The 13,292-nt window shown below is 39.6% G+C and overlaps 2 protein-coding genes across 2 annotated transcripts; both read left to right on the forward strand.

Annotated features, from left to right (window-relative positions):
• The first annotated feature begins 340 nt into the window (after positions 1 to 340).
• On the forward strand, positions 341 to 2,850 carry LOC139446545 (uncharacterized). Its single transcript, XM_071227846.1, has 3 exons — positions 341 to 644; positions 974 to 1,144; positions 2,735 to 2,850. The coding sequence occupies exons 1-3, from the start codon at positions 341 to 343 to the stop codon at positions 2,848 to 2,850; spliced, it is 591 nt and encodes a 196-aa protein (XP_071083947.1).
• A 2,003-nt stretch (positions 2,851 to 4,853) lies between these two features.
• On the forward strand, positions 4,854 to 7,086 carry LOC139446834 (alpha-N-acetylgalactosamine-specific lectin-like). The gene is made up of 3 exons (XM_071228175.1): positions 4,854 to 5,157; positions 5,494 to 5,664; positions 6,830 to 7,086. Exons 1-3 carry the CDS (start codon positions 4,854 to 4,856, stop codon positions 7,084 to 7,086), a joined length of 732 nt encoding a protein of 243 aa, XP_071084276.1.
• Positions 7,087 to 13,292: the final 6,206 nt, after the last annotated feature.

Consider the following 13,292-nt stretch of genomic DNA (forward strand, 5'->3'; position numbering starts at 1 on the left):
ACATACATACATACATACATACATACATACATACATACATACATTTTTCTATGCATTTTCTCCTGACAGAAATTACGTCTTCCCTGAAAGGGGAAAGTAGTGTACATGCTACCGTTGACCAGGGATTGAGAGTTGGGAGAATTCATATCATTAGAATAATTACTGTTTCTTGATAATGTGTCGAATGGACATTATCGCAAACAATCCATTATGTATTAAGCACTTGATACCGCAAAGGCTGATTTTAACTTTTAACAATTAAAACCAGTGTTATCTGATGGTGAAAACCAAGAACAGGAGCTTCAGAAGTCAGTTGTGCGTTATTGGCAATATAACCCAGATGCAGTCGTTACATTATCCCCTCATTGCGTGCATGTTAATTGCACAGTGGGATTTTGTTTATGCAGTCAACTGTAAGGTCTTTAAGTTTCAACAGGACTCAATCAAAGGCAACGCTACAGCCTCGTACAAAACACTCCCTTCTACGAGCCTCATCCAGTGTGCTGAAACATTTGCTGGAGAGTCTGAGTGCAGTTCCGTTTCCTTCAATGAGGCGACTGAAACGTGTCACATGAAGTCTGACACTGTCGGTCCCAAAGCAGAGTCTCTCAGGGATGAGGGAATGGAATCATACACAATGATCAGTGAGTATATGCGTGTTAATTCGTTTTTCAATGGTGGTCCAGTGGCTCAGCAATTCACTTTCAGAATTGCGGTCCATGAAAATGCTAGTTTCCCTTTTACGTCCATTGGAATCAGTTTCGGCCGATATTCTCTGCGTTGACGTTTATATTAAGATAGTTTTTTTTATATTAACAGCTGGTCTGTCTGGTCTAAATATGATCATTATGGTCTTCTAACATACAGCTGTAATATTACTGACTGTGGCACATTCACGCACACGTTGTAAATCGATCATATCAGTAAATGTATATAATTAAATTGTCGTATGGAACTTTCAATACATTTTCAGCGAGGTGCCCACTTAACTACACCTTCATCGATGGGACGTGTGTGAAACTGTCCAAAGTTGCCAGAAGTTACTCCTTAGCCTCAGATCCATGCGCTTATGATGGGGCAGTGCTGGCTCAGATGACCCCTGGCGAGGTATTTGACGAATTCATTAGACACATGTTTAACAATGGTAGGTACATATCTAATTATTTTGGTTGTTTTTATGGAGAAAATTCCCTAAATATATGTGCCACTAGTTGGCAATTGTCATCACGACATATTTGAAAAACAATGAGTGAGTGAGTGAAATTTAAAGTCACATCGGCAGGATTACAGCCATATCGTGACTATAAAAAGTTCTTCATTGAGACTATAAAAAAGCTGTAAACAAAAAACAGTAAAAAAACTAGACTTATCATAGATTTTATTTAAAACTACAGTAAATTATGAAAATATATCACTAAACATTACAATACATTTTAGAAACGGGCTATAGATCGCCATAAGGTGAAGACAGATTACAATGCCAGGGTCCATGGGGATTTACAGTACCTTTTCTACGTGCATGAAGCCCAGCAGGATTTACATGATCCCTTCAGCAGTTGGCGATTATTGGCATAGATATAATATAAAAGAATATTTATTCTACGATAACAACTATGATAGGAATAACATACCTTGAATGACATGGACGTTCGATACCCTCTCAGGGCGGTCAATGATTTTACAGTACTTTAACCCCTGTCGAGGGCACAGCCACAAACAATCTCAGTTAAAAATTGGTCACTACCAATTTAAGAAACAACCAATACCTAAAAAAATATCAATATGGTAATTCAATATCGAAGGCTCAATTCAGACGAATACTCTTTTAATAACCTCAACAATAGGTGGGTTGAGGTGAAAGGTGGTTTAACGCCGCGTTTATTACTATATGTATTTCACTTATCCAGCGATGTGGACGCATCTGTGCGTGTGACTGGTCCGGACTTATGCCGGACGGATACTGCTAGCCCACTGACATACCATGCTACAATTTACCATGGATACCTCACCCATACATATCATACAAAAATAGGTGGTTCCGAATCAATGTACTTGAAAGAATAAACCTATTGTCTATCGGGTACAAAAGGTCCTCTGTACTCCATGCTTGTCTCACGAACTTACAATTGAGGATTGATGTAACAGTGTGTGACATGGCAGCTGTGTGTCATCGTGTACCAATGGGATTGATCGTTGTAATGCTTTAAAGCACTGGAGTGCTTTGCCCAGACTTGCAAAAAGGTCCGGGTTTTAATAGGTCTTCAGCAGCCCATGTTTGTCGTTAAAGGCGACTGTGATTGTCGTAAAAGGCGACTAACGGTATCGGGTTGTCAGGCTCGCTGACTTGGTTGATGCATGCCATCGTATCCCAATTGCGCGGATCGATGCTCATGATTTTAATCACCGGATTGTCTGGTCCAGACTCGGTTACTTACAGACCGCCGGAATAGCTGGAATATTGCTGAGTGCGGCGTTAAACAACAAACAAACAAACAACCATTTCCACATTAAATTTCTATCCTTGAAATAATAGCTAACTTGAACCATATCAGCTACTTCTGAAGAGGATGCCCTGTTGGCAACAACGTTTAGTTCTTGGTCTTACCCCTGAAATTTAACTAACTCCCCCTGTGGTATTAGCTAAACCCTTATTGGGACCCATCCTTAAATAGGCCTCAGCCAGGATAGGGGAGATAACTGTCACATGCTGCTGGCTGCACTCTCTTCCACACAGCTGCATTTACAGTGTTTAAACACAGTCAAAGAACGAAGACATCTTTGTCATATCGCCACACTCCCTACCCAGAACTGGTTCCTCATTATCAACAGCCAAACTGTAAGAATGTTTAGTACTCTCCCTCTAAAATTTAGACAGGTCAAGAGAATGATCCATAAAAGTGCCAGCCAAATTATAACTGGAATTATTCTCAGAAGAACTGAACTTGAGTAACTGATCCACTTTCTGATCATCAAGATATTTCAAAAACATCCAGCAAAACCAACTGCCTCTAACTATCCAAATCGCCATTGCCCTCCTTTGAAGTACACCACCTATCAAACAGAGATTCCTTCTCCATTGGAAACTCTACAAAAGTAGAATTATTCCTTTACTAATCAGATCTAAACTTTTCCAATTCGGTGCCCTCAAAACCTCAGCCTTAACAACCTGATAATCAGAACTCCTATCAATAGGTAAGGCAGAATAAACTTCGTGAGCATTTCCCCCAAACACACTTTGCAACAACATGGTCCTCTGATCTAGTCGCCATTTCAAACTGTAAGCTAGCTTTTAAAAAAAAAGAATGTAGGAAAAACATCTCAACCTCACGTTTACATAATGAGGAAACTAGTCTAATCTGTTTGGAAATTATAAAACAGTTTATCTACTGTGGAGGTACTGTGAGGGAGATCATTCCATAATTCAAGTTGCTTTAGCCTAATTTCTTTATCAGCTTCCAATCTCAATTTTCCCCTCTTTTTTTTTTGTCTCAGCTTCATTTATTTAAAGCTGAAAATTTCTTTCTACTTTTTCTTCTCTGCCTTAATTTCTTTAAGCCAGATTTCGAAAGTAAATTTTTCTCTTTCAATTATAATTTCTTATAAAAATTCTTGACATAAGCCTAAAACATACCTGATTTGATATCAAGTTTGTATTATCTGGCCAATTCGACCAGTTTAGGGCATAGAGACTTGTTCCGTTGAAGGTTTGCTAGCAAATTTCTCTGCACTTAAAACCATAGTGATTGTTGGCTTCACACAATATTAGGCGCTCAAATGTTTATCCAATAATTTTGACAAATAATTTGTGATATATTTGATTTCTATCCCGGACGAGCCCCCAATATCTGATCATGTCAATTTCCAAATTGAAACAATATGTTAACCCCGAAATATGCATGTAAAGGAACTAGTTGTATAAAATCAACAAATGTATTACGAAGTCCCTCAGTTTACAAATTAATTCAAATTACTGCACAGCAATTACAGTAGGTGTAAACAGTTGAATGGTTGTCCGCTTATCCGCTCATCGCCCCTGTTTGTGTTGTCAGAGCAGGTATTCCGCTCATTGTGTATTTGTTGTTTATTATCCCCCGCCTGAACGAAGTTGGCGGGGGATACAGAAATGGGTTCCGTCCATGTGTGTGTGTGTTTGTGCGTGTGTGCGTCCCGAAATCGGTTCCGGAGCATTACTCAGAAACCGTTAAATATTTCTCAACGAAACTTTGCATGTCTATCAGACTCATGCTGAACTGGTGCCTTTTGCTATTTAGGAATTTTATAAATTTTTATTTTTTACGTTTCCATTGCAACAAGTTGGACTTAGGTTCTATAAGGGTGCTGTTCGTTTAAATATTTCCTTGCCATACATTGCCTGTCTATATATAAAGCGCATACTGAACTAGTGCCATTTAATATTAAGGCGTTTTAGAAATGTTATTTTAGAATTTACATTGCAGCTGTTTTGACATCGGCTAAGAAAAATGTTGGGTCAGTTACCTGGTTTGGGACCATAACATGTTAAAATGGGCGGGGGATATAGATGACTTTGTCAACTATACGCTTGTTTATATATTGTGCATAAAACGTTCCGGGACAGTGATGTCGATGTTCTCCCCCCAAGAGCTAATACCCCGTCAACATGCGCGTTAAGAAGAAGTCATATCATAAGAATAACTGTGGTTAATTGATTATGAGTCGAATATACATTATCGCCAATCGTCCGTTATTTATTAAGCACTTGACACGTTCAGGGGTGACGTTAGCGTATCAATTCCAACTATTGTTATCGAAAGGTGATAACCAAGAACAGGAGCTTCAGAAGTCAGTTGTGCGTTATTGGCAATACAACCAAGATGCAGTCGTTATATTATCCCCTCATAGCGTGCATGTTAATTACACAGTGGGATTTTCTTAATGCAGTCAACTGTAAGGTCTTTAAGTTTAAACAGGACTCAATCAAAGGCAACGCTACAGCCTCGTACAAAACACTCTCCTCTACAAGCCTCATTCAATGTGCTAAAACATGTGCCGGAGAGCCGGAGTGCAGTTCTGTTTCCTTCAATGAGGCGACTGAAACGTGTCACATGATGTCTGACACTGTCGGTCCCCAAGCAGAGTCCCTCAGGGATGAGGGAATGGAATCATATACAATGATCAGTGAGTATATGCGTGTTAATCCATTTTTCAATGGTGACTCAGTGGTCCAGCAATTCACTTTCAGAATCGCAGTCCGTAATAACGCTAGTTTCCCTTTCACGTCCAATGGGATCATTTTCGGCACATATTCGAGACTGATATTCTCTGTGTTGACCTTTATATATCTAGGTACATTGTTTGTAATGTCAACCACTGTTTTGTCTGGTCTAGACACGAATATCTATGGCACATTCTCTCACTCGTTGTAAATCGATGATATCAGTAAAGGGATATCATTACATTATCATATGGAAATTTGATTTCACCTATATTTCGGTGTGTTGTTCCAACCTGCAGAGAGGTGCCCACCTGACTACACCTTCATCGATGGGACGTGTGTGAAACTGTCCAGTACAGCCAGTGATTACACCTTAGCCTCAGACGCATGCGCTACAGAAGGAGCAGTGCTGGCTCAGATGACGCCTGGCAGGATGTTTCAAGAAATCGTCAGACACATGTTTAATAATGGTAGGTACATGTCTTATTACAGTGGTTGTCAATTCGAGAGTAATGAATCTTCTTAATTTGAAGAAGTTCCAATAGAAATTTTACTAATTTGACTAATAGACTAATTTGAAAACACTGTCACCACCAAATTGCTAAGCTTAAACGTCAGTCTTGATCATAAATAAGACAGCTGCAAGATCGACACAGTCGACCATAGTTTATTAATCAAACATGACCGTAATTACGAAAACATTTGCAAAAATTAACATACCAGTGTGATGGATTGAATCAACCATTTGTATATGTGTAACAATGTTGCATATCAGTGTGATCTATGGTATCACATGGACTACTATCTTTCACAGTAGAGTTGCGCCTTTGTTTCCAAACCTATAGCAATTAAAGCACAATTACAAAGAGCTCGGCAAATGTCTCAGGGTGTTTTGAAAGTAATGACATACGATTTTGTTACCTGCTTGTATTTTTTAAGGTTCAATTAATTCGGAATAAAAAGTGTCTAGTTTTATCCCTTTAATGCCGAGTGACAAACAGGGTGACAAGTATACATACAATTATATTTTAACGTCTTTTGGCATGATGCAGCCAGGGGATCGTCCTGCCACTACACAACGCAGGTGGCTCCTAAACAATCGACGTAAAAGAATTAATGTATTACCTACCGACGACTTCTGTGTAATCACTTGGCACATATGTCCTTTGTGCTCGATGCTTGTCACACAAACCAAATGATGGTTACAGCGTGTGACATGGAAACAGTCACCGTGCTCCGATGGGATTGATCGTTGCTCATGCTTTCAACCTTTGGAATGCTTTGCCAAAACATGACTTCCTCCATATAGCTGGAATTTCCCTGAGTGCGGCGTTTAACAACAATGGCTGGAGCGTAGCGTGACAGCATTCTCTCACTCATACCAATGCATACAATATTACGTAGACAACGACAAATTAAGAACAAATACGAAGTCCAGATAACCTCTGTTAGCTTCTTGAAATTGTATTCATTTGGAAAATACTACCCGGACCGAAAATTAACAAAAAACAGGATATAAATAGTTTGCCAGGTGGAAAATAAGGTTTCTTTGTGAGTAATGGTGAGTTTTAGTAATAGTATATGTGTACATGGCTGTAGTATTAAATTATGTTTGGGTGCATATTACTATTTCAGGCCAGTCGCCAACAGGATTTTTCAGGGTTGGCTCAACTGACATTGAAGAGGAAGGTATCTGGAGATGGAACGATGGTTCCTCGATAAGTCAGTGGTGTATGGGAGATCCGAACAACCTCAATAGGGAGAACTGCCTCAGCCTCCGCGTGTCTGGCACAGGTCTGGCTTGTTTTGTCGACTACACTTGCATGACGGACATACAATATCTCTGCCAAAAACCGGCACTACGAGATAACACTTGTTACTTGGGCATATAGCTGCTAATGGTTTATGTAAGCCCAACATTGGATTGTTCAATTAATAGTGACTTCACAGATTCGAGATGTTGGGAGTCCATCTTCTCTTTCGTCATCGTTCGGCCATTTCCCCTGCTACTCGGCCGGAAATTATATGCTTGGTGTTGAGATGCTTCCGTCTGACAAACAGAACATCTGATCACTGAAGTTTTGCAACACTGTTAAAAAACTTGTATTCGCATATGTGTATCGCTCACTGTGCATCAAAGGCATATTGATATTACTTGAGTAAAAATAAATAACAGTTTTAGTCTCCAAAGTGTCCGTTTAATCTTTGCATGGTTATTGTTGAAAATCTGTCATGACTACATTTGCAAAGCCATTGTTGCTTGTTGTATGATTAAAATTAAACATTAAACCATAAGCATTCAGTACATATTGGAAATGACATGTCTGAAGGTTAAGCTGCATTGTGTTTGTTTGCCCTGTTGAATCGATGGGCCCAACACTAGCGTTCAATCTTACCGCTTCGACTCTTGTAAATGTTAATGGATGGGGGTACAGACAGTCGTAGCAACTATTTATCGATTTCTTTGTGGAATGGAAACCAAATGTGACCAAAAGCAGCAACTGCGTTTCCCTTCTTGGTCGAATTTGATAGGTGGTTTGTATAGTAGTCTTCACATGGGATTATATGTATGTAGCATGTAATTTATGTGTAATTCTCTCTATGAGACAGTCCAGGGACTAACACAGGTTGACAAGTGTCCGCTACCTCTTCTTCAGATCCACCAGTCAACGCTAATTCAACATGTATTGGATAGTCTTTTTGTTGTTAACATCAATAGGCTAATGTTGAAATATTTTCCATAAAAAAGTGTACAATGTGTGTATTCTCGGGTATAATCACGATTTCTGTATAAAGCATTTTTTCTTGTACCATATTGGACCGAAGTACAGCATTTTATTAAAATTAATAATTTATATTCGTTAATACATTAATATCGCATCATTCATTTATTTAAGAATCCATCAGTCGTAAGATGAAGACGCTATTTACAAGTGTGGAAGCTGAAGACAATGCTACAGATGTTACTGGAAGTCACAGATCTGGGACATTTACACTCAAGGGAACTGTCAATAAAGCCGTCACCATAGCAAACAAAAAACAAAACAAATGGAACGTGAGTCAAACGCTTTGCAAACTTTTGCTAATGGATGATAGGACTACAAACGGAAAGAGCGCACCGTATCGACGAGAGAGTATTGTTCATGTTTTCAAATGTTAGTCCATACCAGAAGCACACTTCACTACGCCAGAATTTGAAATTTGTAAAGCAGGGTATGGACCTTTTAAACTTACGGAAAGTCACACTCATGGAAATTTTCCGAAGAACTGTTACCGATCAATACGCTGTTTATTGTTGCGCACATCAATGTACTGTGATATTAATCATGTGACATGCCGTTTACCTTCGCCTGAATTCAATAAGAAAAAGAGAAAAAGTAGGGTCATTAAATTGTTATAAATGTTTTGAACAAAATCATTTTTGTGACCAGTCATATATTGAACGTGCATACGCAACAAGTGACAAAACTCTTTCCACAGCCACATGAAATTTCGAGTCGATTGTACGATTCTTACTGTGTCACGAGCAGATGTTTACAAGTGTGTGTGTGTGTGGTGGTGGTGGTGGTGGTGGTGGTGGTGGTGGTGGTGGTGGTGGTGTGTGTGTGTGTGTGTGTGTGTGTGTGTGTGTGTGTGTGTGTGGTCGTGGTGGTGGTGGTGGTGGTGTGTGTGTGTGTGTGTGTGTGTGTGTGTTGATTGAACGCCGCATTTAGGAATATTCTAGCACTTTCACGGCCGGGGACACAATAAATGGGCTTCACACATTGTACCCATGTCGGGTGAACCATAAGGGGGACAATCATTTGCCATACACGTACAAAAGCATAAGCATGCATTGACATCCACACAATTTTAATTCAGGCCAGAATTACATGTGCTCTGATATGATAATTGTGTCCAGATACATACGTGTTTAACTAAACTTCAATGGTCTGGTATTTTTAAAAAAGCTAATTATTCCAGCCTTATTTGGTGTGGAAACGCAACTGTATCTTTAACCAAGAGATATGTAGTAATTCGACGAGTAATTGGGCGAGTAAAAACAAAGAACAGAGTGTTTCTCCGAGCAGTCAACAGAATACACAGAGTAGTTGGCTCGCGGCCTCAGCAACAAACACGCCTCTGGAGAAACACCGCCCCCTGATCCACTTCCTGAGGCTTGGCCTTGACCAGTGACATCACTGAACCACTCGCTTGCCTGAGCTGGGAGGTTGTTACCAATCCAGTAGGACTTAAGCGTTGGTCTCCCTGGTTGAACAAAACGTGGTATCATTAACTCATTATTCGCTGCAATTTCGGAGGAAGTTATTTGTCTCTCACATTTTCACTTTTCTCAAATGAGAGACTTTAATTTTTTTATTGTAACTTACTCTGTTAGACGACTATCAAGCACCTCACGCAGATGCTAAATATTGAGTATCAAGCAACTCACTTCACTCCTGCACTATGACACAGCTGCCGTACATGCTACATATTGGGTATTACACAACTCAAGTAGATGCTACATATTGGGTATCACACAACTCACGGAGATGCTACATATTGGGTATCACACCACTCAAGTAGATGCTACATATTGGGTATCACACAACTCAAGTAGTTGCTACATATTAAGTATCACACAACTCAAGTAGATGCTACATATTGGGTATCACACAACTCAAGTAGATGCTACATATTGGGTATCACACAACTCAAGTAGATGCTACATATTGGGTATCACACAACTCAAGTAAATGCTACATATTGGGTATCACACAACTCAAGTAGATGCTACATATTAAGTATCACACAACTCACGAAAATGCTACATATTGGGTATCACACAACTCAAGTAGGTGCTACTTATTGGGTATCACACAACCCAAGTAGTTGCTACATATTGGGTATCACACAACTCACGAAAATGCTACATATTGGGTATCACACAACTCAAGTAGATGCTACATATTGGGTATCACACAACTCAAGTAGATGCTACATATTGGGTATCACACAACTCAAGTAGTTGCTACATATTGAGTATCACACAACTCAAGTAGTTGCTACATATTAAGTATCACACAACTCAAGTAGATGCTACATATTGGGTATCACACAACTCAAGTACATGCTACATATTGGGTATCACACAACTCAAGTAGATGCTACATATTGGGTATCACACAACTCAAGTACATGCTACATATTGGGTATCACACAACTCAAGTACATGCTACATATTGGGTATCACACAACTCAAGTAGATGCTACATATTGGGTATCACACAACTCAAGTAGTTGCTACATACTGAGTATCACACAACTCAAGTAGATGCTACATATTGGGTATCACACAACTCAAGTAGATGCTACATATTGGGTATCACACAACTCAAGTAAATGCTACATATTGGGTATCACACAACTCAAGTAGATGCTACATATTAAGTATCACACAACTCACGAAAATGCTACATATTGGGTATCACACAACTCAAGTAGGTGCTACTTATTGGGTATCACACAACCCAAGTAGTTGCTACATATTGAGTATCACACAACTCACGAAAATGCTACATATTGGGTATCACACAACTCAAGTAGATGCTACATATTGGGTATCACACAACTCAAGTAGATGCTACATATTGGGTATCACACAACTCAAGTAGTTGCTACATATTGAGTATCACACAACTCAAGTAGTTGCTACATATTAAGTATCACACAACTCAAGTAGATGCTACATATTGGGTATCACACAACTCAAGTAGATGCTACATATTGGGTATCACACAACTCAAGTACATGCTACATATTGGGTATCACACAACTCAAGTAGATGCTACATATTGGGTATCACACAACTCAAGTACATGCTACATATTGGGTATCACACAACTCAAGTAGATGCTACATATTGGGTATCACACAACTCAAGTAGTTGCTACATACTGAGTATCACACAACTCAAGTAGATGCTACATATTGGGTATCACACAACTCAAATAGATGCTACATTTTGAATATCACACCACTCAAGTAGATGCTACATATTGGGTATCACACAACTCAAGTAGATGCTACATATTGGGTATCACACAACTCAAGTACATGCTACTTATTGGGTATCACACAACTCAAGTAGATGCTACATATTGAGTATCACACAACTCACGAAGATGCTGGAGATGCACTATCACACAATGGCGGATCCAGTCTGAGTTAAGTTCCAGCAAGCCATACGCTAAGTCGTCACACGAAGCCGAGGCGGAGGTCCAGGGGACGCGCGGATTCAGGACCAACATACAGAAGCTGCATGGCTCAGGAAGACAGTCGTCAGCTGCAGAGGCAGAACAAGGACCAGAAGTAGGATTGTGGGCAAACAGTTGCACTTTAAAAGTGCATAATATATTGGTAGGGTGCAATGTCCCTAAAATTCATAAGATAACACCATAATCACTCACACCTACTTTGTGCAAACGATGAGTTAGATTGAACTGTTTTTGTATCGTTCTTTATTATGTTTGGACTTTAATGAAATATAATACACGATATTTATTGTGCGCAAATCACAATAATATTACTATTCAGATTCAGACAAGTTAACACACAGGTTAAGTACACGATTTGTATCATTGGGTACAGTTTAATTTAAGAAACATCCTGAAACGCCTTTGTTCGCATTTCTTATCAGCTGACAAATGGCAAGTTAAGATGAACTGAGCAATCGTCCCCATGTATACACATTGTTCCCATTGTCTTACTCTGCAATCGTACATGGGTTTATTATGGTTTCCTGTTCAATATCGTTTCTTGAAACAAAAATTAAGGTAACAACAAATATTGAAATGTTCTTTTACACAGAGAATCTCAACCGATATATTAAATGTATGAACATGAGTCAATAAAGGCTTGCGATACTGCGAAGCTTGCGAGGCGTTTAAATGGATATCAACGAGTGTTCGTATATTTAATATCAAAAGACACGAGGGTGAGATTCGATTTATCATCCAAAGTCTATGCCTGTCGTAAAAGGCGACTAACGTGATCGGGTGGTCAGGATCGCTGACTTGGTTGATACATGTCATCGTTCCCAATTGCGTGGATCGATGTCGATGATATTAATCACTGGATTGTCTGGTCCAGACTCGATTATTTACAGACCGCCGCCATATAGCTGGAATATTGCGGAGTGCGGCGTTAAACAGCTGTCAACGCGCATGTGTTGACGGGGAATTAGCTCTTGGGGGAATAAAGGACAAAATCGACATCACTGTCCCGGAACGCTTTAAGCACAACATGTAAACAATAAACAACAATTGCACAATGAGCGGAATACCTGCTCTGACAACACAAACACAGCAATGAGCAGACTTTCCAGCTCAGGCGTACAAGAGGTGAGCGGATCTCCAGCTCACCTCAGGGCGTTTCCCACGAGCAGCATATCCTGCTCGAGGTCGTCCCTATGCCAGCACTCGGAATACCAAGCCTGACTAACACCCTAGTAACTGTGTTATGGTAGCACATATATAGTAATGAACAACAATGGACAGACAAAGAGACAACGACGTTGCTTTGGACATATGGGCGTGATTAACAAACACAGTTCATGGGATGATCAATTAGGGCAATAAATGCCATACTATAAAAAGCAGTAGTTAAAGGGAAGTGATATGGTAGTCCAGGCTGACTGACAGTCAAAATACAATGAAATGTTGGTGAGGATTAACAACGGGGATTAGCGCCTAAAACGTAATGACAATTAAGTTATGGAGACATGGCTACAAGGTAAATTGCCCTTGAAGTCAAATGTACTGCAGACAATGGTAGTCATAAATCAGTCGCTATGACAACTTCCCTCCGTTCCGTGAAGCTTGGACCCCAAGCTTTGACAAGTCCAAATTGATATGTGTGAACTTTTTCACCAACGGAAACAATAGTGCAAAATGTGAACAAAATCAGTTAGATGAATTCATGATATCGTTGAAATTCTTGTGCAACAAATATACCTATGCAATGACGGTATGAAAGTGGTCATCTAGCCAATTTGATTAAGTGCAGTTTGAAAGTGATCTTTGTAATGTGCAAATTCACTACGACTTAATTACCGCTT

Source organism: Haliotis cracherodii, unplaced genomic scaffold, assembly GCF_022045235.1.
Source record: "Haliotis cracherodii isolate W230 unplaced genomic scaffold, xgHalCrac1.p SCAF_6, whole genome shotgun sequence".
Classification (NCBI taxonomy): domain Eukaryota; kingdom Metazoa; phylum Mollusca; class Gastropoda; order Lepetellida; family Haliotidae; genus Haliotis; species Haliotis cracherodii.

What these genes read in the sequence shown, in the direction of transcription:
- LOC139446545 (XM_071227846.1), top strand. Translation starts at nt 341, where the DNA reads ATGCAGTCGTTACATTATCCCCTCATTGCGTGCATGTTAATTGCACAG. An exon ending in GGAATCATACACAATGATCA is followed by an intron (nt 645 to 973) that starts GTGAGTATATGC and finishes ATACATTTTCAG; the next exon opens with CGAGGTGCCCACTTAACTAC. An exon ending in TAGACACATGTTTAACAATG is followed by an intron (nt 1,145 to 2,734) that starts GTAGGTACATAT and finishes TCTTCCACACAG; the next exon opens with CTGCATTTACAGTGTTTAAA.
- LOC139446834 (XM_071228175.1), top strand. Translation starts at nt 4,854, where the DNA reads ATGCAGTCGTTATATTATCCCCTCATAGCGTGCATGTTAATTACACAG. An exon ending in GGAATCATATACAATGATCA is followed by an intron (nt 5,158 to 5,493) that starts GTGAGTATATGC and finishes TCCAACCTGCAG; the next exon opens with AGAGGTGCCCACCTGACTAC. An exon ending in CAGACACATGTTTAATAATG is followed by an intron (nt 5,665 to 6,829) that starts GTAGGTACATGT and finishes TTACTATTTCAG; the next exon opens with GCCAGTCGCCAACAGGATTT.